The sequence below is a fragment of the Eretmochelys imbricata genome, chromosome 3 (genome assembly GCF_965152235.1).
Source record: "Eretmochelys imbricata isolate rEreImb1 chromosome 3, rEreImb1.hap1, whole genome shotgun sequence".
Lineage (NCBI taxonomy): Eukaryota > Metazoa > Chordata > Testudines > Cheloniidae > Eretmochelys > Eretmochelys imbricata.
The window spans coordinates 48,000,496-48,027,469 of record NC_135574.1 but is presented as its reverse complement, the minus strand read 5'-3'; the positions used below and the strand labels follow the sequence as shown (position 1 = coordinate 48,027,469).

At 41.2% G+C, this 26,974-nt stretch overlaps 1 protein-coding gene across 5 annotated transcripts in view; it reads left to right on the top strand.

Moving 5' to 3' along the window:
* Positions 1-26,974, top strand: part of DST (dystonin) — a 468,940-nt gene that overhangs the window by 232,647 nt on the left and 209,319 nt on the right. For all 5 annotated transcript variants that reach the window (XM_077811595.1, XM_077811594.1, XM_077811599.1 and 2 more), the window contains 6 exons: positions 3,800-3,966; positions 20,810-20,922; positions 22,074-22,180; positions 22,908-23,027; positions 23,722-23,817; positions 24,073-24,200. In XM_077811595.1, the coding sequence (XP_077667721.1) occupies positions 3,800-3,966; positions 20,810-20,922; positions 22,074-22,180; positions 22,908-23,027; positions 23,722-23,817; positions 24,073-24,200 (731 nt within the window). The remainder of the gene's footprint in view (positions 1-3,799; positions 3,967-20,809; positions 20,923-22,073; positions 22,181-22,907; positions 23,028-23,721; positions 23,818-24,072; positions 24,201-26,974) is intronic.

Genomic DNA, 26,974 nt, shown 5'->3' with positions numbered 1-26,974 from the left:
TGTCAAAAGCTTTGCTAAAGTCAAGGAACAGTGCATCCATTGCTTTCCCTTCATCCACAGAACCAGTTATCTCGTCATAGAAGGCAATTAGATTAGTCAGGCATGACTTGCCCTTGGTGAATCCATGCTGACTGTTCCTGATCACTTTCCTCTCCCCTAAGTGCTTCAGAATTGATTCCTTGAGGACCTGCTCCATGATTTTTCCAGGGACTGAGGTGAGGCTGACTGGCCTGTAGTTCCCAGGATACTCCTTCTTCCCTTTTTTAAAGATGGGCACTACATTAGCCTTTTTCCAGTTGTCCGGGACTTCCCCCGATTGCCATGAGTTTTCAAAGATAATGGCCAATGGCTCTGCTATCACATCCGCCAACTCCTTTAGCACTCTCGGATGCAACGCATCTGTCCCCATGGACTTGTGCACGTCCAGCTTTTCTAAATAGTCCTGAACCACTTCTTTCTCCACAGAGGGCTGGTCACCTCCTCCCCATGCTGTGCTGCCCAGTGCAGTGGGAGCTGACCTTGTTCGTGAAGACAGAGGCAAAAAAAGCATTGAGTACATATGCTTTTTCCACATCCTCTGTCACTAGGTTGCCTCCCTCATTCAGGAAGGGGCCCACACTTTCCTTGACTTTCTTCTTGTTGCTAACATACCTGAAGAAACCCTTCTTGTTACTCTTAACGTCTCTTGCTAGCTGCAACTCCAGGTGTGATTTGGCCTTCCTGATTTCACTCCTGCACGCCCGAGCAATATTTTTATACTCATCCCTGGTCATTTGTCCAGTCTTCCACTTCTTGTAAGCTTCTTTTTTGTGTTTAAGATCAGCAAGGATTTCACTGTTAAGCCAATCTGGTCACCTGCCATATTTACTCTTCTTTCTATACATCGGGATGGTTTGTCCCTGTAACCTCAATAAGGATTCTTTAAAATACAGCCAGCTCTCCTGGACTCCTTTCCCCCTCCTGTTATTCTCCCAGGGGATCCTGCCCATCAGTTCCCTGAGGGAGTCAAAGTCTGCTTTTCTGAAGTCCAGGTTCCGTATTCTGCTGCTTTCCTTTCTTCCTTGTGTTAGGATCCTGAACTCGACCATCTCATGGTCACTGCCTCCCAGGTTCCCATCCCACTTTTGTTTCCCCTACTAATTCTTTCCGGTTTGTGAGCAGCAGGTCAAGAAGAGCTCTGCCCCAGTTGGTTCCTCCAGCACTTGCACCAGGAAATTGTCCCCTACATTTTCCAAAAACTTCCTGGATTGTCTGTGCACCGCTGTATTGCTCTCCCAGCAGATATCAGGGTGATTGATAGATGGGCAAGTCCCTGCTGCCTCCTCCAGCCAGAGCAAAGGCTCAGCCTTTCCCAGCTGCCTTTCCCACTGCCGGAGTCTTTCCTCACTGTAGTGAAAGGCTCTGGTAGCGGGGAACAGCTGAAGCCTTTTCCCCCTTTCACTTAGTCTGCTTATGCCGAGCACTGGCTTTGCACAGAAGTACTGTTTGCTTTCTAGTACTGATACCTGTATCTGTCGCTTACATAAAGTAAAACAGTATCATTGTGATGATCTTTTATATTTATCTGACCAGCTGGCTACACAGTGCAATTTGGTGGATACTGTGATTAGGGAATAATCTAAATTAAGTTTTTACTGGAACTAAATGAACCTATAATTTAATGTTTAAATCAATACTTGTAAATTCACATCTTGCACTTAAAGTAAAGAGTGTGTAAAACAAAAAATCAAACAATACATTGTGGGAGCCACTCTTCACTAACTTCATCATTAATATCACATTATGATTAAATGCCCCTTCCCCTCCCATTAGCCTAGCTCCAAGCGCTTGGTACATCCATTGTTCTGTGTTAATTTAGTAATGTTTCTGGGAAAGCCACATACTTGTTTCTACCACCACTGTGGTTCCACTGAAAGAAGAAAATTTCAGTTTGCAGCAGGTTCCATAGGTGCCCTCTTGGCAGAGGCTAGCTATCCAGGACACATCCTTGAATTTAGAAGAAACCAGTGTGATCACCTAGTCTGACACCATTAATGCAACTCTCTGGATTGCACTTGAATAGATGTGTTTGAATTAGGGCTTGTCTACACTTGAAATGCTACAGTGGCCCAGCTACAGTGCTGCAGCTGTGCTGCTGTAGCACTTCAGTGTAGATACTACCTATGCCAGCAGGATGGGTAGGTACTCCACCTCCCTGAGATGCAGCAGCTAGGTTGAGGGAATAATTCTTCCATTGAGCTAGCACTGTCTACACTGTGGGTTAGGTCAGCTTAGCGTATGTTGCTCAAGAGTGTGGATTTTTCACACTCCATAGCCACGTAGCTGGGTCAGCCTAACCTTTTCATGTAGACCAGGCCTTTGTGCATCTCCATGGCTAAGCCTCTTCCTTTTCCTCCCTTCCTCCCCAAATTGATTCTGTCATTCGGCTCTCCATCGTAGTGTTGTGTATGGCTTCTGCTCTCCTCTTAGGGTGGACTTTCCCACAACCATGCCCTGAAGGCCATTGGTGAAAATGAATGGAGTTCATTTGGTATTACATCCAAATCCACTGTATTTAGGTTCTTTTATGGTGGCTACAACCATGGTATTTGAGCACCAGAATATGTTGTTTCTTTTCATATGATTGGAATATTCTTAATAATGTCAAGATGTTATTATATGAGCAAGATTAACATAAAATCAAAGTTCAGAAGTGACAAAGTATACAGTACCGTATACAATATCCTATATATAGGCTTTTATCCTCTCTGATCCATCCTGCAGTTTTGCTATACACATGTTCCATATGCAGACTGGGGAGATGTCTCTTGGGTGCTGCGCTTCACTAGCTACTTTTCCTTGTGGGAGAAAAGAAATTAATTATTTTCATGACCTTCTTGTGTATTTATGCACTGATCATTTTCTTTGCACAGGGGTTAGGCTCCATTAGAGACTAATTAAACCAATTTTTAAAATTTCAGCATGAAAAGATTTTTGTAGTACAAAATATTTTTTTAAATGTAAAAAGCACAGGTTTTTGGGGTTTTTTTGTGTGGTTTTGGTGCTGCCTGTCAAAAGCCATCCCTAAACTAATTATTTTCAGAGAGTACAAAAACAAATCTCCCAAATTTGGGGAAAAATTCTCTGATCCACACTCTCTGATCGATATACTACTGTGTATTATACACATTTATATTTCATATTACACATATCTCACATACAGAACAGTTAGTTACTATATATCAGTGGGCAACGTAAAAGTGGAATGTATGCACTTTGGATTCAGAGTAAGGATAACAGATCCAAAGTGCTTATTAGAGTAGAGAATTTTACACTTTGAACCTTACTGTTAGGTTTCAATCTGATTGGATTATTGTCTTGAAGTGATATATAGCCCTGGACATTAGAGGCTATAATTCCAGCTCTGTTTATAACAGAGCTATTAAATATTGTTCATGTTACCTATATAATGTCAAAATTAATATTGTTTTGGGATAATTTGTCTTATATAACAATTTCTAATAAAAGTTCAAAACAAGGATATTATATTGTCAAAAGAAATTCAGATGTTGATGATTTAGTAGTTTAGAAGATTGTGAGTCTAATAATTGTATATTTCATAATGAAGACAGCAAAGATACATAACAATTTTAACTGAAATAAAAGTGTGGTATACATTTTGTACCCTTCTCCTGACCCAAAGATGCACAGTAGAAATATCCATAATAAGGAACGGTTGAGAGTTTCTTCTGCAATATTTTCAATCTTTTTTTAGTCCTTAATAAATGGATTTATTATATTTATATTCATTATGTTTTAGATATCTGACATCCATGTTACTGGACAGTCAGAGGATATGTCTGCTAAAGAGAGGCTACTCCTGTGGACACAGCAGACAACTGAGGGTTATTCTGGAATCCGTTGTGAAAATTTCACTACCTGCTGGCGAGATGGAAAATTATTTAACGCCATCATTCATAAATACAGGTAATTGCACAGTTTACTTTGTTTTTATCTTTACACACCAGGAAATATTTATTTGGGCATTTTAATATACATGAAGAGGCCATCCAGCAGAAAATGGGCTCTGTGGCTTTTGTCTTGCGGTAATACTACAGATGTGGAGACTAAGGGCTTGTCTACGCTATCCACCGGATCGGCAGGCTTCGATTGATCCAGCGGGGGTCGATTTATTGTGTCTAGTATAGATGTGATAAATTGACTGCTGAGTGCTCTCCTGTCGACTCCGGTACTCCACCAGAATGAGAAGTGCAAGTGGAGTCGACAGGAGAGCGTCAGCCGTCGACTTACCGCAGTGAAGACGCTGTGGTAAGTAGATCTAAGTACATCGACCAAAGTTGCGTATCTTAGATCGACCCCGCTTGGTAGTGTAGACAAGCCCTAACTATGAGTTCTCTTGGGAAATCCCTCCCTTCTGTAGCCAAGAGACACATCTTTCTCAGAGCAGTGTTAATTCCAACCAGCCTACCTGAAAATATACCATGAGACCCCACCAAATATACTCAAAAGAATGCCCATATAGCCCATAATGCATTCGTTCTCAACCTTCATCATCCCAGGGGCCCCTTTTGCCATATAAGAAACCTCTGAGGCCACCATCTCCCATCTAGCCAGGTTTCCCCTCCATTTAGCAATGTGTGAGAAGTCGTGTGGTGTTAAGCATTCACATCTGTTCATAACTTCCTTGTTCATAAGACTCCCAAGCAGAGAGCTTGTCTGCATTTACCGGGGGATCGACGTGCGGCAGTTGATGCATCCGTGATTGATTTAGTGGATCTAGTGAAGACCCGCTAAATCCAATGCAGATCTCTGTACTGTACTTCCACCTGAATGAGAAGTGCTAGAGGAGTTGACGGGAGAGCGTCTCTCGTTGACATAGCATAGTGTGGACCCCACGGTAAGTAGATCTAAGTACGTCAACTTCAGCTACATTATTCACGTAGCTGAAGTTGTGTAACTTAGGTCAGTCTCCCCCCATAGTGTAGACAAGGCCTGAGACACATAATCTAATTCAGGGGGATTTTGTACTGACTAGATGACACTCAACCAGGAAATAGTTTTAAAAGGGCTATGGGCAGAGTTATTTTCTGAGTGTTACTTCCATTCAAGTAGATAGTCAGAAGGAACTGCATAAATCATGCATTTCTCTCTATTTCTTTTAGTAACATTGGAAAGGTAGAGGGAGATAACCATAAAAAAGCTGCCCTGAATGACTTTTAGAGCAAATGAATCAGGCAGGATAGAGCAGTAAGAAGAACATGCATGGCCTGAGCATGTATGAGAAAAGAACAAAAAAATCTCAGAGATACTGGAAGACCCAACGAGTGGGAGAGGAATGAAATAGGGCTGAAAGGGAGGAGTTTAAAGAAACAGAACAGCAAATTTTGTAAAATGGAAAATACTTCCAGGATCTTCTTCCAAGTCTCACATCACCAGTGCTATTGAACAACATTTCAGCCTCCACAGCTTATTAATTATTAGCTGTGATACAGTTTGATTAATAAATGGTTAAAAACTTGAAAAATACATTGCAGTGGTAAAGCAACTTTTTCCTATTTTGGTGGAGGGCTGCCTCTGGCTCCAGGGTCAGCATTTTCCTTTAGTCACAGGGTTTCAGTTGAGAATGGGGGAACAAGGGCCTTTGTCACACATACATTACATAAAGCAAATTACTCCATTTTTGGAGTCCCTTGGACATATGCAGAGTTTTATTGCACTGTCCTTTTTCAGCTATTTTCCCTTTATGCTATGCTCCTCCTATATTCAGACATACTGTGTCTACCCATATACATGCCCTTCCCAGGAGTGTTTATGGGACTAATTTTGTTGCTAAGAGGGTTGTTACACTTGTGGGATCTATTCCTGCTCCCACTGAAGCCAATGGGATTTTTGCCACTGACTTCAATGAGCTCCGCACCTCTTTCGCTCTGTATTTTAAAGCATTAAAATAAATATCCTATAATGTCATTCTGTGTTATTATTCACAGGAGATGAACGTTTTTCCCAAATATATACTGGAGCTTCTAAATACACAATTTCAAGGAAGTCTGTTGAAACTCAATAATAGAGTGGCTGCCAGCTGAAAGTTAGGCATTGCCAACAGAGAGGCCAAGCAGTGATTTCTAAGACGTTGCAATGCAGGCCGAGTAGGGTGCAGTACATAGCTGTGCTGCAACAGGAGTAGGGCAGAGACCAAATTGTGATTCAGGTCCTTTCTGCTCCTATGCTCCATGGGAAAAGCGAGCTATGCCAGTCTTTTTCCTGGAACAGCTTACTTGCATTTTTTCCAGGCACTGGCTCAGGTTTACTATCAGGAATGTGGTGGAGGAGGAACCAGGTATGATGCTCCTCAAGGGTACCCAGGGTTGTGAAGCATCTCACCATCATCTGCCCTTAATATTCAGCAGTCTTGTCTCTGCCTGCTGTGGATCAGCTCTGAGTTTATAATCAAAGAAATAGAGATTCAAGTAATGATGAGTAAAAGTATTGGAAACAAATGATTACATATAAAACAAAATCATAACAGGCTTTCTAGAGACTAAACTTTATTAAGGAGTTATTGTCTTGGCTAAAGAAGTTTTTCTCCCCAAAGTTCTTTTCTGCATTTGCAGCCAAGCCTGGTGGAGACCCCCTTTCATGAAGTAAAAGTGCTGTCTGTTTACTGCCTCTGTGAAGGGCGCCAGGGTGTCTTCTTTGCCTCCTAAATATAGTGGAACAAATCTTTGATGTAAATCTCCATATAGTCTTAGTGGAAATTGAAGGTCAAAAATTGTCTTGTTACTTTAGAGATATAGCTAAGTTTTATTAGAATTAATAAAGAATTAGAATTATTAGAATTAGGGATACGTATGAGTATAAGAGCCACCTACGTGGATGCTGTTGCAGGATTTGGGCCTTGTTTTTGTAAGTAGTACTCTATGATTTTTTTAAAAATAGACATATCAAATATCTCCCAAATTAGGCCATTGATTAGTTTAACATTGAACTTTGCAGTGTTTATTAGCTGGGCATACATTTTAAAATACAGCTCCTTTGTAGTTATTTTTTATTTGAACCTCCCCAAATTTACATGAATGTGTAATCTGGTACTTTTGTAAAATTCGCTTATTGTTTCCCATGAAGCTCTGGGATATTTCAGTGTCCTGTACAGTTTTATAATTGGACTTTTTGTTTTTAAGTTTTTGGTTGAAGATGTGTGTTATTTGCTTGAGTATATTGTCTATAAAAAGGCAGGATTATACTTGTTCCATTTCAAGATGTGTTCTGTCACACAAGGGCTAATAGAATAAATTATGGATTTACAGTATGGCTAATAAATGTATATGTCTAAAATCAAAGCTAAATTTCAGTTACAAAAGTAACACTGAATGGTAAAAATTTAAAGAAATATCCAACGGAACTATGTGTACATAATCATAATTTTATTGAAGATTTATCTTGCATGAGCGCCTGGAAACTTCTGTTACCATCGTGGCCCCTTTGTGCTAGGTGCTGTACAAATACATGGGAAGACACAGACACGGTCCCTAACCTGAACATCCTACAGTTTAAGAACAAAAGTGAGATAAAGAGTATAGAGAGATACAGTCAAATATGTACAATGCTCATAGATATACACAAACACATGAAACTCACCCTGAGGTGCTGAGGATCAGTTTAAAGCCCTATGAAGCATTTAGGGTGAAATTCGTCCCTATGCAGGAGGCCAGTGCCAGACCTATGTACCACGTAAGCTATGTTTTGAAGGCTTATGTGAGACTGAAGTGATGCATGGGCCTTGTGCTTTCCCACAGCTCAGGGATGAATTTTACCCATCATATGAAATGAAAAGATACTGGTTAGAAAGAGAGTCTGGTTAAACATAAATTAATCAACTCACTGTCTGCTGGCAACTAGAAAAGCAAACAGAACCCTGGGATTTATAAACAAGGAAATAGACCATGCAGGAAAGAAGATCACTGTGGTGCTACACAAAGGGTTTAGGAGACTACACCTGGGTATTGTGCACAATTCTTGGCATGACATTACAGGAAGGATCTTGAAGGATTGGAAATGCTACTGAAGAGGGGAAAAGAATGAGAAGAGCTCCAGGGATTGCATCTATAAGGAGGAGTTAATAAAAATAGGTTTATATAAAATTAGGAAAGAAGCGTTAGGGTTTGATCAAAGGCCATTGAAGAGAATGGAAAGATATTAATAAGCCCTTAGCAAGGTTCATAAATAGGGCATATAAAATTTTGGTGGGCACAGGGAAAGTGGCTATCACAAAATAAAAGGAACTGAAGCCAACAAAGGACCATACACAGAAGGTATCTAGGAGAAACTTATTTACACTGAGTAGTTCACACAGGGAACAGAGTAATACAAGCTGCAGCTGTGAACATCTTCAGAAAGGAAGTAGGAGTAAGATATTACAAAGAACAAATGCTAGATAGAGAGGGTGGGATCAGTTTACATGTGCCATATGACTTTGTTTTGAAATATTTCTGTATATTCTTTCAAAACCAGTTTGCTGCTGATTTCAAAGTGGGATAAAGCATTTAACAGGCTGAATCTTCTAAATTCAAGCCTTGTTCTATAGCGAGCATTTTCAACTCTATGAAGCAGAAGCTTGCCAGGCAAGTGTTGTTACAAGCTAAGCTACAGGACAACAGTGCACACGGCACCACAGTAATGTTAAAACATGTTGCAGGTGATCAGGCACTGACATGAATGCGTTCCTTGAAGGTACAAAGAGTGGTGCCAGAATGTGCAATAACATGCTGAGCAGCTTGAGGGGATGATTTGAAAAGAAACTAAATATTACATAGTGTCAAGCCTCAAAATGCTTGGGGGTTAAGTTTAAAATAAAAAAAAGATTATTTGTATCTTCTAGTTTCTGCTTGCCATTTTCTAACTCATAATTTATTGTTACCTTTTTAAAAAAAGAAAATCTCAATTTTTTAGTTCATTTTGTATTCTCAGACTTTTTTTTTTATAATTACCCTTCATAGCTCAGATGGAATTAAAGGCCTGACAGTTAATATTGTGCAGTTTGGGAAAAGAAAAAGAGTTTTAAGAAAGATTTTAAAAATATTTAAGTGGGCAAACATTCTTACTTTTAATGTATTACCTGAGTAAATATGATATAGCTCAGCATTTAAGCTATTTTGTTTTAACTTAGATTTCTGTATTTTGGAAGATAGCTGCAGCTTTAACAAGGCTGCCACTTGATGGTTAAGTTGATAATGTTGCGACTTCCATGTTTAACCAATACTGCTGTGTCTATGTCTAACTGTTATGGTTATTCACTCTTAAATGTTTGGGTTGCTAACAAAGGTGGAACTCCTGATATCACACTGGTTTCTGAAATACTGTTCTGGTAAATGTAGAGAAATGCAGAACGGAAAGTGTAATCTGAACAGGTCATGTATATTGCTGGGCTCTAAATTAATTGTAGCCAGTTTGGAAAAAGACCCAAGTGCCCTTGTGTTTAGCACAGTGAAAGCATCACTTCTATGCCCACTGGTAGTCTTAACAGTAAACAAAGTGTGAGGATGTCTAAAGAATAGGACAGGAAATATTTCTGAAAATACTGTATGGGCATTATGTGAATGGATGGTGCATCATCACCTGCTATACTGTGATCTGATCACCGCATCTCAGAAACGATACCAAGAAGCAGGGGACATCCAAAGATGTACATAAGACTTCCATATGAGGAGACTCTGAAAAGATTAGGACTATTTAGTTTAAGGAAGAGATGAATAAGAGAGAACGTGATAGAGGTAAATGAAGTAATGAATAGCATGGATGTTTGTAGGAAGGTTTTTTTCTTTTTACAGTACAAAGGAAGACAACAACTGACAAAAGGAAAAACCTTTACACAAACACACAGTGAACCTGTGGAATATACTGGCTCAAGGTCTCAGTGAGGCCAAGGGTTTAGTAGGATTCAGAAAAGAATTAGACTTTATATGGTCAAAGATAAAATCCACGGCTATATTATGTACCAAAAACAAAGACCATGGGCTGTGAACCCTCATGCTTTATGGCATAACCCAACCACTCACTGCCTAAGGTTAGGAAGACGCTTCCCAAATGGGCAGGTCCATTACGAGGTTTGCTGTACCTTCTACAACAGGGATGGGCAAACTTTTTGGGCCAAGGGCCACATCTGGGTGGGGAAATTGTATGCAGGGCCGGGGCAGGGGGTTGGGGTGCGGGAGGGAGTGCGGGGTGTGGGAGGGGGTGCAGGAACGGGCTCAGGGCAAGAGATTAGGGCAGAGGAGGGGTGTGGGGTGTATGAGGGGGCTCAGGGAAGGGGGTTGGGGTGCAGGAGGGGTGCGGGGTGCAGGAGGGGGCTCAGGGCAGGGGTGCAGGAGAGGTGCCGACTGTGGAAGGGAGCTTAGGGCAGGGGGTTGGGATGCAGGACGGATGCGGGTGCGACAGGGTGCTCAGGGCAGGGAGTTGGGGTGCAGGAGGGGTGCGAGGTGCAAGCAGGGGCCTTAGGGTAGGGAGTTGGGGGGCGGGGTGCAGGAGAGGTTCGGGCTCCAGGGTGGCAGCGGCTTGTACTGCAGCCAGGGCAGGCTCCCTGCCTGTCTGCCCTGGCCCCATGCTGTGTCTCTCTGGGAAGCGGCTGGAACCACGTCCCTGTGCGGCCCCTGGGGGAGGAGGGAGCACAGGGCTCCGCGCGCTGTCCTTGCCACGCCTCCAGGTACCTGCTCCGAAGCTCCCACTGGCCACAGTTCCCCGTTCCTGGCCAATGGGAGCTGCAGGGGGCAGTGCCTGGAGGCAAGGGCAATGCAGGGAGCCCTCTGCCCCTCCCCGCGGCCCCAGGGACATGGTACCGGCCGCTTCTGAGAGCGGTGCAGGGCCTGCAGCACCATGCGGGGCTATCCCGTGGGCCGGACCCAAAGCCCTGAGGGGCTGGATCTGGCCCGCGGGCCGTAGTTTGCCCACCCAGTTCTACTAAGATCTCAGGTACTACTCCATTTCAGAGATGCAGCACTGGACTAGATGCTTCACTGGTTTGATGTGTTATGACAGTTTCTTTGTTCCTATATCTTGTGGCTCAGAGTTAAGAATATTATTGTAATGTGTAAGACTGAATGTTCATGTCAGTATTGTCTGTAAGTCTATCGATAGTATTTTCCTTAGCACCCATCATTGTAATACCTAAGTACAAACCAAAACTTATTCATAAATTCCCAGGCCAGAAGGGATCACTGTGGTCATCCAGTTTGATTTCCTATATAACACGGGCCACAGAATTTCCCCAAAATTATTCCTGGAACAGGTCTTTTAGAAAAACATCCAATCTTGATTTAAAAGTTGTCAGTGATGGAGAATTCTCACTGTTAAAAATTTACACGTTATTTCCAGTCTGAATTTGTCTAACTTCAGCTTCTAGCCATTGGATTGTATGCTGCCTCTGTAAAATACTAGAGTATTTATTTTTACTTGGACTAGTACTTGGAAAATTTTTATGACTAGTTTCTCTTGATTTGGTTAAAATATAGGGTTTCAAAATACTTTGAACATTCTTTCTGATTTTAAACCTACAATTAGGATTTTAAAATAATGAGCTCCCAAGTCACATATTAGGCAGGTTTATTAGTTTAATGGGGCGCACTCCATCCCTGTCCCTGGACTCTGTCTGTGGAGTGACAACTTCCTGTGATTTTATTTACATTAACATCACCAACACCAATACAATCTCAAGCAGCAATATCATATACAGCACTTCTCTACCTTTAGCTCTTTCCTGCAGAGCCAGGGAGGGACAGAGGTCTCCCTTCCTCAAGATCTCTGCACACAGAGCGTCAGTGAGCTGTAAGCCCTTATGATTGGACCACCTTACATCTCCTTTCATAGTAATAAGGGAGTTCTGAGAATACATCCTAAATTCATCTATGAATATTGGTGTCAGAGTTTCACCTAAATTAAACAATTAGCCTTCCAGTCTTCTTCTCAAACCTGCATTTGTTGCTAGGAGAGAAGAAGCTACATACTTTGTATGTTTCCAGAGCCTTGTTCTATTACAATGACAAGACTAAACCTTTCAGATTGTCTCCCTGCTTCTTTATGACTATATCCAACTTGTTGAAAGACGAAGCCATCTTGTCACAGAGAATCTCTAAATGGATTACGTTCTGGGTCTCCCCCAGTTATTAACTGGCTGGTGAGCCCCTCCCTCCAATCGTCAAAACGCATTCCATCAGGGCACAAGTAACATTGTCAGCATCCTTCTGGAATGTGACACTATCGGAGTTGGATAAAGCAGTGATTTGGAGCAACCTACTGACCTTTGTTAATCATTATGCCTTCGACCTGGTATCTAAGTCTGCTGCCAGGTACAGTGGTATTTCAATCTCTGTTTGACTGATACAGTTGATGCTCCTCCATCCCACCATCCAGAGAGGATGCTGCTTGGCAGTCACCTTCACAGAGAGCCACACTGACACACACTTGGAGAAGAGAGAAGAATTACTAACCCTACAGTAACTGTGGTTCTTCGAGATGTCACAGTCAGTATGGATCCCATGAGCTGCCCTCCCCTGCTTTTTAGGAATCCTCAGAAATTTGAATTGCAAGGGAACTGAAGGGAGTGGGTCTGGCCACCCTACCCTTTATGCCCTTGAACGAAAGCACATGGAACCACAGGGCACGTGTTCAGTCCCTTCAGATGCTGCTATTCAGCCCCCACCCCCAAATCTCATGTGTCTGAGGTGTATGCACACCTACGGGAGATCCACACTGACTTCTGCAAGAACCACAGTGTCTGTAGGGTAAGTAACTGTTCTTTATGATACATGGATCTCGTAAGAGTGTTCTAGAGCTGTCTAGCAAATAGTTCCCTGTCATAAATATGAAGGGTAAACACCTTTAAAATCCCTCCTGGCCAGAGAAAAAACCCTTTCACCTGTAAAGGGTTAAGAAGCTAGGAAAACCTCGCTGGCACTTGACCAAAATGACCAATGAGGAGACAAGATACTTTCAAAAGCTGGGGGGAGGGAGAAACAAAGACTCTCTCTCTGTCTGTGCGATGCTTTTGCTGGGGACAGAACAGGAATGGAATCTTAGAACTTAGTAAGTAATCTAGCTAGAGATGCGTTAGATTCTGATTTCTTTAAATGGCTGAGAAAATAAGCTGTGTTGGAGGGAATGGATATTCCTGTTTTTGTGTCTTTTTGTTCAAAAGATCAACATCTTAAACCCCTCCTCCCCCCCACCAAACTAACACCTTTGTCTCCAGGCAAATAGACAGAAAACCCCTCTAGTTGCTCTTAGGTAAAAAACAACTTCACGTCTACAAAGACTTGTGAATTTCCCTGCAGGAGGTTAACTACCCTGCCTTTAGGTAGAGAAAACTCCAGCTCACAAAAGACAATTCCCTTTTGTCTCTGCTCTGGCCCCAAAGCAGAGAAAAAAACCCTCTAACTGCTTTCAACCAAAAACTTGCTTTTCAGCAGCCCAAAGGGGAAAAAAAAAATCCTTTTCCAATCTGTGCTTCTGGTTTAAAAAAATCTCAAATTGATCTCAAAATGATTTCAAGTTAATCCCACCGCCCTGCCTCCATGTCAAGGTTCCTTCCCCACTCTGAACTCGAGGGTACAGATGTGGGGACCTGCGTGAAAACCTCCTAAGCTTACTTTTACCAGCTTAGGTTAAAACTTCCCCAAGGTACAAACTATTTTACCTTTTGCTCTTGAACTTTCGTTGCCACCACCAAACATCTAACACCAGTTACTGGGAACAAGTTTGTTTGGAAACATCTTTCCCCCCAAAATCCTCCCAAATCTTATACCCCCTTTCCTGGGGAAGGTTTGATAAAAATCCTCACCAATTTGCATAGGTGACCACAGACCCAAACCCTTGGATCTTAAGAACAATGAAAAAGCATTCAGTTTCTTAAAAGAAGAATTTTAATAGAAGAAAAAGTAAAAAGAATCACCTCTGTAAAATCAGGATGGTAAATACCTTACAGGGTAATTAGATTCAAAACATAGCGAATCCCTCTAGGCAAAACCTTAAGTTACAAAAAGACACAAAAACAGGAATATCCATTCCCTCTAACACAGCTTATTTTCTCAGCCATTTAAAGAAATCAGAATCTAACGCATCTCTAGCTAGATTACTTACTAAGTTCTAAGACTCCATTCCTGTTCTGTTCCCTGCAAAAGCATCACACAGGCAGAGAGAGAGAGGCTTTGTTTCTCCCTTCCCCCAGCCTTTGAAAGTATCTTGTCTCCTCATTGGTCATTTTGGTCAGGTGCCAGCGAGGTTCTCCTAGCTTCTTAACCCTTTACAGGTGAAAGGGTTTTTCCTCTGGCCAGGAGGGATTTTAAAGGTGTTTACCCTTCCCTTTATATTTGACATTCCCCATTAAGGAACTTCTTTAAAAAACAAACAAAACCTGGGAAATTGAATACCAACAACAAAACGCCTCCATTAAAAGTCCATTAAAATTGCATTGTGAAGCACTTAAATTCTGAAAATTCTAAAACCAGTTTTGCTCCTGGTGCATAGGCATTATTTTGAATTATGTGATAATGTTCTATTATTCTCATAGGATACATATATCATTCCATGTGGAGGGTGCAGTGAATGAGACAGGTGTCCTCAGGATCTGTACCTGAATCGGAGGCAAATTGTGCATGTAGGGTAAACTTCCATGGACTTACTCTGCATGTACACTGGTGCGATGAACAGCATTTCTGAACACCCTTTAGTGGACAAGGTAGATGGTGTACAGTGAACGAGGTGGACTATGTAGTGAATGAAGGAAGAGTTCAGACACTGAGTAGTGAGGATAAATATTAAACATCTCATTTACTCTGCATTATCTACCCAACACAATGAATGAGACAGAGGTGCTTTATGGCAACTAATAATACTATATAATCAGATAAGTAAGGTTTATATTGAAATGTACATGTATAAGGGGGATGAAGCTAAATTTACTTGGACAGCCTTACCATTAGCATTCCCTAATTTTTCAATTATTTTCTGTGCAACCATAATGTTCTTTAATATAATTTTCAAATTATTTGCTAGGATTCTTCTTTTGCCACTCCCTTCTGAAATGCAGGATGGACCCTACCTGATTCAGAAATCTTGCAATACTTAGTCGTTGTTTTATGATCACATGTTCTGACATGATCTTTAATTATTTTAGTAAATTTTCTTCCTTCCCTGAGGAATATATGGCTCTTTCTGGCATCTGTCCTTTGTTATTGTCTGTGAACACCGAGGAAAGAATTCATTTAATATTTATAAGCGTTTTCTCATTACAGCAATTAAAAACCTAGCTAGATTATACTTAGATTTTCACTTAACTCTACATCTCCTGTCATTTCCCCTGTGTTGCTACTTAGTGAAACTCATACAGAAATATAGCTACTTAATATAAGACAGAAGTGGGTAAATTATGGCCCGTGGGCCACGTCCGGCCCGCGGGACCGTCCTGCCCAGGCCTTGAGTTCCCTGCCGGGAAGGCTAGTCCAGCCCCTCCCCTGCTGTCCCCTCTTCTCTGCAGGCACAGCTGCCAGACATGCTGCACTGAGTGGCATGGTAAGGGGGCCTGGGCTGCGGGGTTCCAGGGGGTAGTCAGAGGACAGGGAGCAGGGAGAGGTTAGATAGCTGTGGGAGTCCCATGGGGCCTGTCGGTGGGCGGGGGTGTGGATAGGGGTCGGGGCAGTCAGGGGACAGGGAGCGGGGGGATTGGAAAGGCGTGGGAGTCCTGGGGGGCCTGTCAGGGGGCAGGGCTGTGGATAGGGGTCGGGACAGTCAGGGGACAGGGAGCGGGGGGGATGGATGGGGGTGGGGTCCCGGGGGGGCGATTGGGGCGGAGGGTCCTGGGGGTGTGTGTCAGGGGCCAAGGAGCAGGAGGGGTTGGATGGGTCGGGGTTCTGAGGGGGGAATCAGGGGGTGGGAAGGGGGAGGTGTCGGATAGGGGGTGGGGCCAGGCTGTTTGGGGAGGCACAGTCTTCCCTACCCGCCCTCCATACAGTTTTGCAACCCCAGTGTGGCCCTCGGGCCAAAAAGTTTGCCCACCCCTGGTATAAGACAAGAAATATACCTCTGTTGTCTTCTTCTTTACTGCTATGGTTTAGTCAGACACCATTTTGATGATTTTATTAAATCTGCATTTCCCAAGAATTAAATAATTTAGTTCCTGTGCATGAGATCGTTTCAGACATGAGTTGTTCTGTTGAACTCATTGACACCAGTGACATGTGTGAAGTTACTCATGTGCATAAGCATTTGCAGGATCAGGGCATAACTTATTTTATTAAAGATAAACAGAATTGTTGACAGTAAAGTTGTCTTAAAACAATGAAAAAGAGGATATCATTTGTACAGTGTAATTGACTAGGGAGACTAAAGATAGTTAAATATCTTTTCCACATTGAAATACCATGATTCCATTTAAAATTCCCCAAATACTATAGTTTCTAGTGTGGATCTTAACATTTATTTTCAAGGTTTATTAGATTCCAGTTATACAAAAACCTACATGCTGTGGGTAGCTCCATTGATTTCAGTAAGGCTACTCACAGACTGTAAAGCTTAACACATGTGTGAGTCATCCAGGATAAAAGCCTTGGTTTACTTGCAATGTTATTGAAGTATTATTCTCTTATTCCTCTTCATGGACCTATATATTAAAATTGTTTTCTTGAACAGGTATTAATTTTGTCAGTTTTTAACACATTATATCTAATTTCTAACACCTACTCTAAAATCTTTAGTGGTAGAAGAGGTGCATTTCATCAATAAAATAATTAATGACTCACTATTTGGAAGCTGAGCACCTTGATTTGGGTGTGTTTCTAGCAGAGGCATCTGTTTTGTCTGGAATGTTCCAACTTTTTGCATGGTTTGTATTGTTTATGCATCTTTTCCAATGGCAAGGACCCAGCTCTGCTGAAAAATCAGCCATAAAATGAGTCACAGTATTATGTTTGAAGGTGAGGTCATTACCATTTTTTGAAGTGCATTTAGTTTCATTTGGTCTATACTATGTAGAAAACTGCTTAATAATTCTACACAAAATTATGTCACTTTATATTTATATAAACCTTTATACTGAATGCAAAATAACATCTGCGTTTAAAGCTTATGGGTATTTTTATTTATCCTGTCTATTTTATTTGTTTTTTACTTTTAGAAACCAAAATGCTTGTCTCCCCCCTGATGCTGTCTTTAACCCACGGATCCTCCCAGATTAAGCCAGTTAAATTAATCTAAATTAGTAGGATATGCATTATAACTGCAGTATAATCAGTTCAAGTTAGTAATGATTAAGAACTCATTTGAGAATAAATTATTGTTTACATATCAGAAACATACATAACATATATACTCTAAAGCTGTACAAAACACTGCCCTCGCTTAGGAACAGATTTTGCAACCCTTACTGGTGCAGTGTAGTACTTTACTCCACAGAGAATTCACAGATAGATGATCACAAGGGATGACACACAGTATCTCTACAGCTGGAGCTGGGGAGACATACTCACACTTCCTCCCATCATGGGTTTCTAGGATCTCTGATGGGCATGTACTCAGGGTAGCTAGCCCATCCTGCAGCTCGTGTTGCTGTGGCTACATTCTGTTTTTAGCACACGAGCTCCGTATGCCTTCTTGAGATGGGAGTCACACACCCCACTCCAGGTGTACACATACTCTCAAAAGGAATCTTCTGAGCTTGCCCAGAAAGAACTGCCATACACTAGGTTGAGGAACAGGGGCTTTTGGTGAACTGAATGGTAATAAGCTTATGTCTGGAGAGCAATGAGGTACTTAAAAACCACAGGAGGAACTCTCTTTAAAGAAAAAGGCAGTTTTTTATTGATTTCATGGCTCTTTTGTTCATGTAGGGGTTGGGGTCAGAAGAAAAGTCTAACTGAGATGAGGATGTAGGCACCCTTTTCCCTGGCCCTAAACTTCACTGCAACCTTTCCTGTTTGGAAAGAAGAGATGGTGACTGGCTAGGGATGGAGGCTCCATCTCCCCTCCAAAGTTTCAAAATATTTCCATTTGCACTTCTACTCCCCTATAACAGATGCACCCTTGCTTTTCAGTTTTAAAACCTGTTTTTTCCCGTGTCCAAGTACCAAAGGAACTCATTTTCAGTTAATTGGCCTCCTAGCTATGTTTCTGTTTCAGTAGGGGAAACAAGGACAGAGCCAATATGCTGTCTTCTGCAGTCTTTTCCGCTGAATGGAGCCTTTAGATATAGATTTCAGAGTAACAGCCGTGTTAGTCTGTATTCGCAAAAAGAAAAGGAGTACTTGTGGCACCTTAGAGACTAACCAATTTATTTGAGCATGAGCTTTCGTGAGCTACAGCTCACTTCATCGGACGAAAGCTCATGCTCAAATAAATTGGTTAGTCTCTAAGGTGCCACAAGTACTCCTTTTCTTTTTAGATAAATATAAACTAGTTATTGTAGGTAGACAAAAAATGTATGGGATATACAGCTGATTAAAAATAGGATGACTTTGATTGCAAATTTGTATTTTCATAAAATGAGGCTATGTTGTCTAGTGGATAGGGCAGTGGAGTAGGACTCAGGAGATTAGAGTTCTGTTTCCAGTCCTGCCACTAGTTTGGTGCATCACGTCTCTCCTTGTGCCGTAAGTTTGCCTATCTGTAAAATGAGGATAATTATACTGACCTCCTTTGTATAGCCCTTTGAAATCTAAGGATAGAAGATGCTGTATAAGAGCGAAGTGTTATTATTATTTTATTTTATTCTAATGGGGATATGAGTATCCATGTTTTGTGCAGGATTTTGGATATAGGACTGTATGTATAAAATGTGTGGTATTTCACATAGATGGTTGTTAAAGTTTTGGGATGCAGTAGCAGCATTTATCCAAAGTGATTGATGAACGCTACAACAGTTGTTTTTATTAATTTAACTATGTCACCATAAGAGACATCTTCCATTTGAGTACTTCATAGCTTTTAGTCAGTGTATTGGAGTTTATTTTTATTGTGAAAAAACAAGGCTTTCACACCAACTTGCCCGATCTTGTTCTGCAAGTTGACAGCTGAATAGGTGTCCTTTTGTATTTCATGCTGGTTTTACCAGCAAGTGTGAAATGCTTGGAAAGAAAGCAGAATGAAAAAACCAACAATATATGTTTATACAGAAAATATTTTTTTCCTACTATATGTTGTGAAGTAAATCTTTATTAATCCATAATCTGCAGCAGTGTGACCATGACATCGATTAGTGTGTTCCCTTTTCAATAATTATTTATACCTTTCTGTTAATTGTAGTGAAATTCAAAGAATAACGTGAGCCTCATTCTGCTCTCATTAAAATCAATAGGGAAAACAAACTCCATCAGGGTAACAGTAGTTTAGGATTATGATCGATTTTTTATGAATGTGCCCTCAAGAAAGCACAAGAAAAACTGTGATTCTCACTGTCTGCCAGAACTGTCTTTTCGGTCACATGGGGTGTAGCAAAGTTAATGTAGCTTTTGGGATGGGGGGGATTGGTGTGCTGGAAAAACACATGATGTAATTATTGGTTTTGAAAAATGTGAAACATTTTGAACCTTTTGCTTCAATTTGTTTCTATTGCAAATGTCTTCAAGCTTTGCCTTTTGGAATTGTATGAAAATGGGCAATTTCTGCCAGGTAGCATTTACATTTCTCCCGCTCAAGTATAAAAATGAGAAAATTGAGGGAGGGAGCTGATCCCTAAAGCTGACCCTCACATAATTTGTTCTACGGGATCTGGGTATGAAAAAATATAAATGTTTTCATATTTTGAAAGACTTGGGTGGGCAACTCCTCTTTTAATGTTAACTTTCTCCTCCTGCCATCAGCACCATCAGTTTTATAGGAAGCCATTCAACTGAATTTCAGAGATACAGCTATGACAAAGACATGGTTTCTGCTTCTGGTTTATTTCTTTCTCTCTCTTGCTCTTTCTCCCTCCCCCCATCTCCCTCTGCCGCCATTTGGGTTGCTGATTTTTGTTTTGTTTTAAACATGGGCCTGGTTTTTTGGTGCAGAGCACCTATTACTCCAGTTGAGTTCAGTGGGAGCTGTGGGTGCTCAGCACGTTTGAAAATCACCTCTTCTTCTCATTTGCTAAGGCTGGCAGTGTTCTCCGTGCTGTACAAGGCAGACACTAATGAAGACAGTCCCTGTGCTGAGGAATTGACAGTACATACGTGGGAAAGCGAAGGAGCAGTGCTAATTTTGACATGTAAAACATAAAATATGGGGATAGCAATGGTCTGATGTTGGCATGAGTTAGTATTTGTGGACCTCATAAAAAATGTGGGCTTACAGGAAAGCTCTGAACAAGAGATGGAATTGAAAGACATTAAAATAGGGATGTTGTTCCAGGAATGAGGGATTGGGTGGCCCATGAAAGAAGACATGAGGGAAGTGCAGCAAAGGGAGCAAGGTGGAACACGATAATAGACCAGAATAGATATGTAAGCAGGAGTATACAGACACTTAAAGTGAGGGCCAGAGTCTTAAGCTTGCTTTGGTAGGTGAGAGGGTGCCAGCAGAGGGGAATGATCAGGTTGTAGTTGTCTGCTGCATTGAAAAAATTATTGTTCAGTTTTTATAATCTAATAAACAGAAAGTTTTTTTAAAAAATGAGAAGCAAAAATGGATAGGTGTACACAGCTGTACTTATTATTAGTTACCACATGCTCTTAAAACAGTTTTTTACACTCTACACTCATTGTAGAGACCTTTTAAAGTACTGCACTGTTCTGTTACAACAGTTATATTTTCAAACACATAAATACTTATGGTAATTGTTGTTTTTGTTTTACAGGCCGGACCTGATAGACATGAATACCGTTGCTGTTCAAAGCAACCTTGCAAATTTAGAACATGCTTTTTATGTAGCAGAAAAACTTGGTGTCACCAGACTTCTGGATCCGGAAGGTGAGTTGATTCTTAAAGACTTCACTGCAAAACAAGGTGGCATCTCTGCAATGCTTCCAGTTCTGTGCTTAAGGCCAGTTAGGTAGAACTGCAGGGTCTTGATGTGTGGGTGAGACAATGGTGTTCAGAGAAGGGATTTAGGTTGATTAGGAACTGGGGAACCTTTTGGGAAAGGAAGAGCCTACAGAAAGGATAGGCTCCACCTAACGCAAAACAGAACAAGATTGCTGACCAGTAAAATTTAAAAGCTCATAGAGAAGTTTTTAAACCAGGAGCTGGGGGAAAGCCAACAGGTGCAGAGGAGGACATGGTTCAGAAAGAGACATCCCTTAGAGGAGTATTTATTAAAGGGGATTCTCTATATCCCAGTAAAAAGGAGAGTATAGAAGTTGATAAAGTACAGGTAGGAACTGAAGAGAAACAATCAAATAAAAGAGTCCCATTCCATTACGTCACATGAAGGCAGACAACTAAATATTGATACATTTTATAAGCACTTGTATATGAATGCAAGAAGTCTAAAATGGGTGAACTCGAGTGCCTGGTAATAAATGAGGATATTGATATAATAGGCATCACAGAAACTTGGTGGAATGGTGACAATCAATGCAATATGGTAATACCAGGGTACAAAATATATAGGACTGAGCGAGTAGGTTGTGTTGTTGGGGGAGTGGCATTACATGTGAAAGAAAGCATAGAGTCAAATATAGTAAAAGTCTTAAATGAATCAAACAGTACCATGGAATTTCTATGGTTAGAAATTCCATGCTTGAATAATAATAATAATATAGCAGTAGGAATATAATACCGACCATCTGACCAGGATAGTGACAGTGATTGTGAAGTGATCAGGGGGATTAGAGATGCTACAAAAACAGAAAATTTAATAATAATGGGAGATTTCAACCATCCCCATATTGACTAGGTACGTGCCACTTCAGGATGGGATGCAGAGATAAAATTTCTAGGCACCATTAAGGAATGCTTCTTGGAGCCACTGTTGGAAGACAGGATAATGGGCTAGATGGACCATTGGTCTTTACCCAGCTGGTCATTCTTATGTTCTTATGTTAAAATATAATCTAACTATCTGCAGGCTGTAGAGTATTTGTGAATATTCTTCACCACAGACTTTGTTCTGTTCTTAGATGTTGATGTCTCCTCTCCTGATGAGAAGTCAGTAATAACTTATGTGTCATCACTTTATGATGCATTTCCCAAAGTACTGGAAGGCGGCGAAGGCATCAGTGCAAATGTAAGTAAGCGAGTAACACCTATGAAGCATGGCAGCTTCATTGACATGGCTTTATTTTAGAAGGTTTCAACTCAATACTGCAGTTAGCTACATTCTCCATAGACTGGTATAACAATAATAATAAACTAATATTACAAAATAACACAATTGAAAGTTTTTTCATGTTGTCAATAGCTCGACTCTTGGTTTCATGATCTAACTGGGAGCTCCACATGATTAAAAAGACTAAACAAATACTGTATTTGATTTATAACAATACTGCACTTGCTTTACAGATGAAGACATTGAAATCGAGAGCTTAACTAATAAATAATGATTTGCCCAAAGCCACAGAGAGTGCTAGAATCAGAGCTGGGATCATAACTCAGAATCTTTTGGCTCCCAGTCCTGTGGTCAGACCATTAGGTTACACTCTCTGTTTATTATCTCTCTTGAATGGTATTAGAACTGGGAAGCTTCAATGTCATCATTAGAAATAGTTGAGGCCAAATCCTATTGGCCTTTCTCATGCAGGTTTCTCAATTGATTTAATTGGGATTTATTTTATGTTAGTATGATAAAGGGACCAGAATATTGTGAATGCCATTTTGGAATTGCTAAGCTTGGGAATTTATTTTGCTTTATGCATCTGAAGAGATGCATCCTTTTAAACCGAGACTATAAAAGAAAAAGAAAAAAAGAAGTTGTTCTTGCTTTCTGATCTGCTGACTGTGATGTGCTTTTCTAGGATGTTGAAGTCAAGTGGGTTGAATACCAGAATATGGTGAACTACCTCATCCAGTGGATCAGGCACCATATCACAATAATATCTGACAGAGCATTTCCAAACAATCCTGTAGAACTGAAGGTGAGACACTGCGTCATACATGTACTTTGTTTGAAGAACAGTAGAAAAAAAATGAAGGTTCTTATTTTATGCAGTTAAATCAAAGAGCAGCGTAATAACGTGGGTTTTCATATTTTTTTTAAATTTAAGAAACCTTGTAGCATTCCTGAGACCCTGTGTTCCCAAAGTTAAGCATGGGAGACTATGATATGGCGCTGTTCAAATTATTCACAGGACTCCAAATGTTTATATTGTAAAAAGATAAAATGATTTAGGCTTGGAAATATGAAATATGCAATACATATGGGCCAGATCCTCTGAGCTGCTAAGGTTCCTTTGTGTCCCTGGAGCAAATGAGATGCTCAGACATGTTTAGGTTTTATGTAAATTCTGTCACCCACCTGCCAGCCACCTTTCCTACCCCCCGATGTTAGCTTGTTCTTTGCATGCATGCATGCAGATGGTGGCCAGGATGAAACCCATTGAAAATCCTACCCTTTGATTGTCACCCCTCTTCCCATGCCCCAGCTACGTGAAATGTTTTGCTAGTGTCTTAACCTGCACAAGCAGATTTTTCACTGGTGGGCAAAGAATTTTTTATGCAAGTCTTTAATAGAACAATATAAGTCTATTAAACATAATGGAATGTGGTGAAGAAGTAGTAAAATACTCCCTTTTAGGAAATAGCTGGTGATATGTATTTATATTTCTCCAGGCACTTTATAACCAATACTTACAGTTTAAGGAAACAGAAATTCCACCAAAGGAGATAGACAAATCAAAAATTAAACGTCTTTATAAACTGCTGGAGGTAAGTTGTACTTTTTGTGCTTTCAGAGTAACAACCGTGTTAGTCCGTATTCACAAAAAGAAAAGGAGTACTTGTGGCACCTTAGAGACTAAAGGATGATGAAGTGAGCTGTAGCTCACGAAAGCTTATGCTCAAATAAATTGGTTAGTCTCTAAGGTGCCACAAGTACTCCTTTTCTTTTTTTGTGCTTTATTATATTCACTCTATTGTATTTCTGGTTTTTTGTTTGTTAACCAGCCATTATTGTTTTTGAAGGTCTGGATAGAATTCGGACGCATCAAACTCCCTCAAGGCTACCATCCAAATGATATAGAAAAAGAGTGGGGAAAACTTATTATTGCCATGCTGGAAAGGGAGAAAACCCTTCGACCTGAAGTAGAACGGTATGCTAGTGAATGTTTGACAGGGGTGGTTTATTTTCTTTCTGCTCTTTTGCCTTACTTTGGAAACTATATTGGATGTCTTTTCCATGCTAAAAACTACATTATTGTTTTAGCTTGAAGAATGCTCACAGATTTTTTTCAGCCCTGTAGATCTTTTTCTGATGTGTAGTTTCAGGATCCACATGGTAATGAGTTGGGGGGTCTCAGCCAGTCCAGAATGAATAGTATCTGTGCCTCAATCAAAGTACTTAACTTGAATGAAATTCTCCCCTATGCAAAAGGTCATGACAAGGTCTGTGCACCACTTAAATTCCATTTAAACCTTATTCTGAGGGCTGAAGGAGAATTTAAGTATGGCTCTGGCTTTTTGCCTAGGGATTAATTTCAGCCCATGCACACAAGCATATCTGAAGCTCCGTTTTTTTGGGTCAAGTAAAACTATATTGCACTCCAGTATATACAAAGCATTTAAACATACAAAATATTTGAGAGCAATCCTGTGTGAGTAGTGGAATATGTGACCTGATGTCTTTTCCATTACGAATGTCTGTGATTATGTGTATGTTGAACATTACTGAGATCTTGGGCCAGGCCTAAGAACAGATTTTGTTTTTGCAGGTACAATTTTGAGACCACAAAAAATTGCACTGGCACAAACAGAGTCCATCACCAGAAATCAGGCCTATTGTGTTTTAGAGGAGTTTTCTAACCTGGAATGGGCTCCTGGCTACTAAGAGTTTGGGTTAAACTCGTCCAAGTGTATGCATAGACCCCTGCAGCAGAGAGTCTGCAGGAGAGAGATTAAAAAGGCAGAAGAGGGGCCAAAGGCAGCCAGGTTTGACTGACATATAAGGCTGCTGAATGAAGAGGGAGCATGGCTAAGGTGGGTGAGGATGTGCTGATTCAGAGCATCCTCTGCTGGTGTGGTTCCTCTGGAGTGGAATGTAAAGCTGCCCCCAACAGGCAGAGCAACACGTAGGAGGACAGTGGTGGAAACACTGACCTGTTCCTGATGTGATTTGAGGGTGACTGTGCTGAGGTGTGAGAGTGTGTGAAATTGGCCTATAGTTGTATTCATACTCACAAAAAGCTTTTATCATATTTTCAAATTGATTATGACCTCATAAACATAAACTTCCCTCCATCTCTACGTATTTTATATTCATCAAATACATTTAAATATAATCAGATTGTCAGTTATGGGGCTCACCACTGCAAGATAAGGAGAGAAATTAATAATCTGGTAGTATTAGATCACTGAGTCATTTATATTATTGATTGGGCTGGGAAACAGGAGTTTGCTGCCTCATAAACTGATAACTAGTATGCATTGCTGGGGCATATTGCTCTTTGGTACAAGCATGGACCACTGCAGCCTGAACTGCAGAATGGAATTTAATTGTGGCAAAAATGATAGCTGGGCTGATACTCAAATACAGTTGTGAGTGAGTGACCACCTCCGGAGCACCCCCTCAAGGCTTGGGCTTACACTATAGGCATCCTGCCTCAGTTTCCCCCGAAGGGGATTCTTAAACTCCACACAACCCATTTCGTCTATTCACAATACCCTTTGCCATTTCTTGGAATCTGAGTTTAATCAGACAAAATCTTTATTAATGATCTGGATGATGGGATTAATTGCACCAGCAGCAAGTTTGCAGATGACACTAAACTGCGGGGAGAGGTAGATACGATGGAGGGTAGGGATAGGATATGGAGGGACGTAGACAAATTAGAGGATTGGGCCAAAAGAAATCTGATGAGGTTCAGCAAGGACAAGTGCAGAGTCCTGCACTTAGGATGGAAGAATCCCATGCACCGCTACAGGCTGGGGACCGACTGGATAAGCAGCAGTTCTGCAGAAAAGGACCTGGGGATTACAGTGGACAAGAAGCTGGATATGAGTCAACAGTGTGCCCTTGTTGCCAAGAAGGCCCATGGCATATTGGGCTGTATTAGTAGGAGCATTGCCAGCAGATTGAGGGAAGTGATTATTCCCCTCTATTCAGCACTGGTAAGGCCACACCTGGAGTATTGCGTCCACTTTTGGTCCCCCCGACTACAGAAGGGATGTGGACAAATTTGAGAGAGTCCAGCGGAGGGCAACAAAAATGATTAGGGGGCTGGGGCACATGACTTACAAGGAGAGGCTGAGGGAACTGGGGTTATTTAGTCTGCAGAAGAGAAGAGTGAGTGGGGATTTGATAGCAGACTTCGGCTACCTGAAGGGGAGTTCCAAAGAGGATGGAGCTCGGCTGTTCTCTGTGATGACAGATGACAGAACAAGAAGCAGTGCTCTCAAGTTGCAGTGGGGAGGTCTAGGTTGGATATTAGGAAACACTATTTCACTAGAAGGTTGGTGAAGCACTAGAATGGGTTACCTAGGGAGGTGGTATAATCTCTATCCTAAGGCCCGGCTTGATAAAGCCCTGGCTGGGATGATTTAATTGGTGTTGGTCCTGCTTTGAGCATGGGGTTGGATGGACTAGGTGACCTCCTGAGGTCTCTTCCAACCCTAATATTCTATGATTCTATGAAATAAACTCAAAAATAAAACTCAAAGTCCCAAAACAAATTCCATCTGTTTTACCCTCTTGTCAGGTCGCTCCCAGGTCTTTCCTGCCTGTAGTCTCAGTCCCACATCCCAGGACTCTCTGCTAGAGCATGCTCACTTCTAGCAGTCTCTAATCTTCCTAAGCATCCTTCCTTCATTGCACCCACTGCTGCTTTCAGTAGGGAAACCACCTGATCTCTCTCCGGTGTGCCTCTTCAGC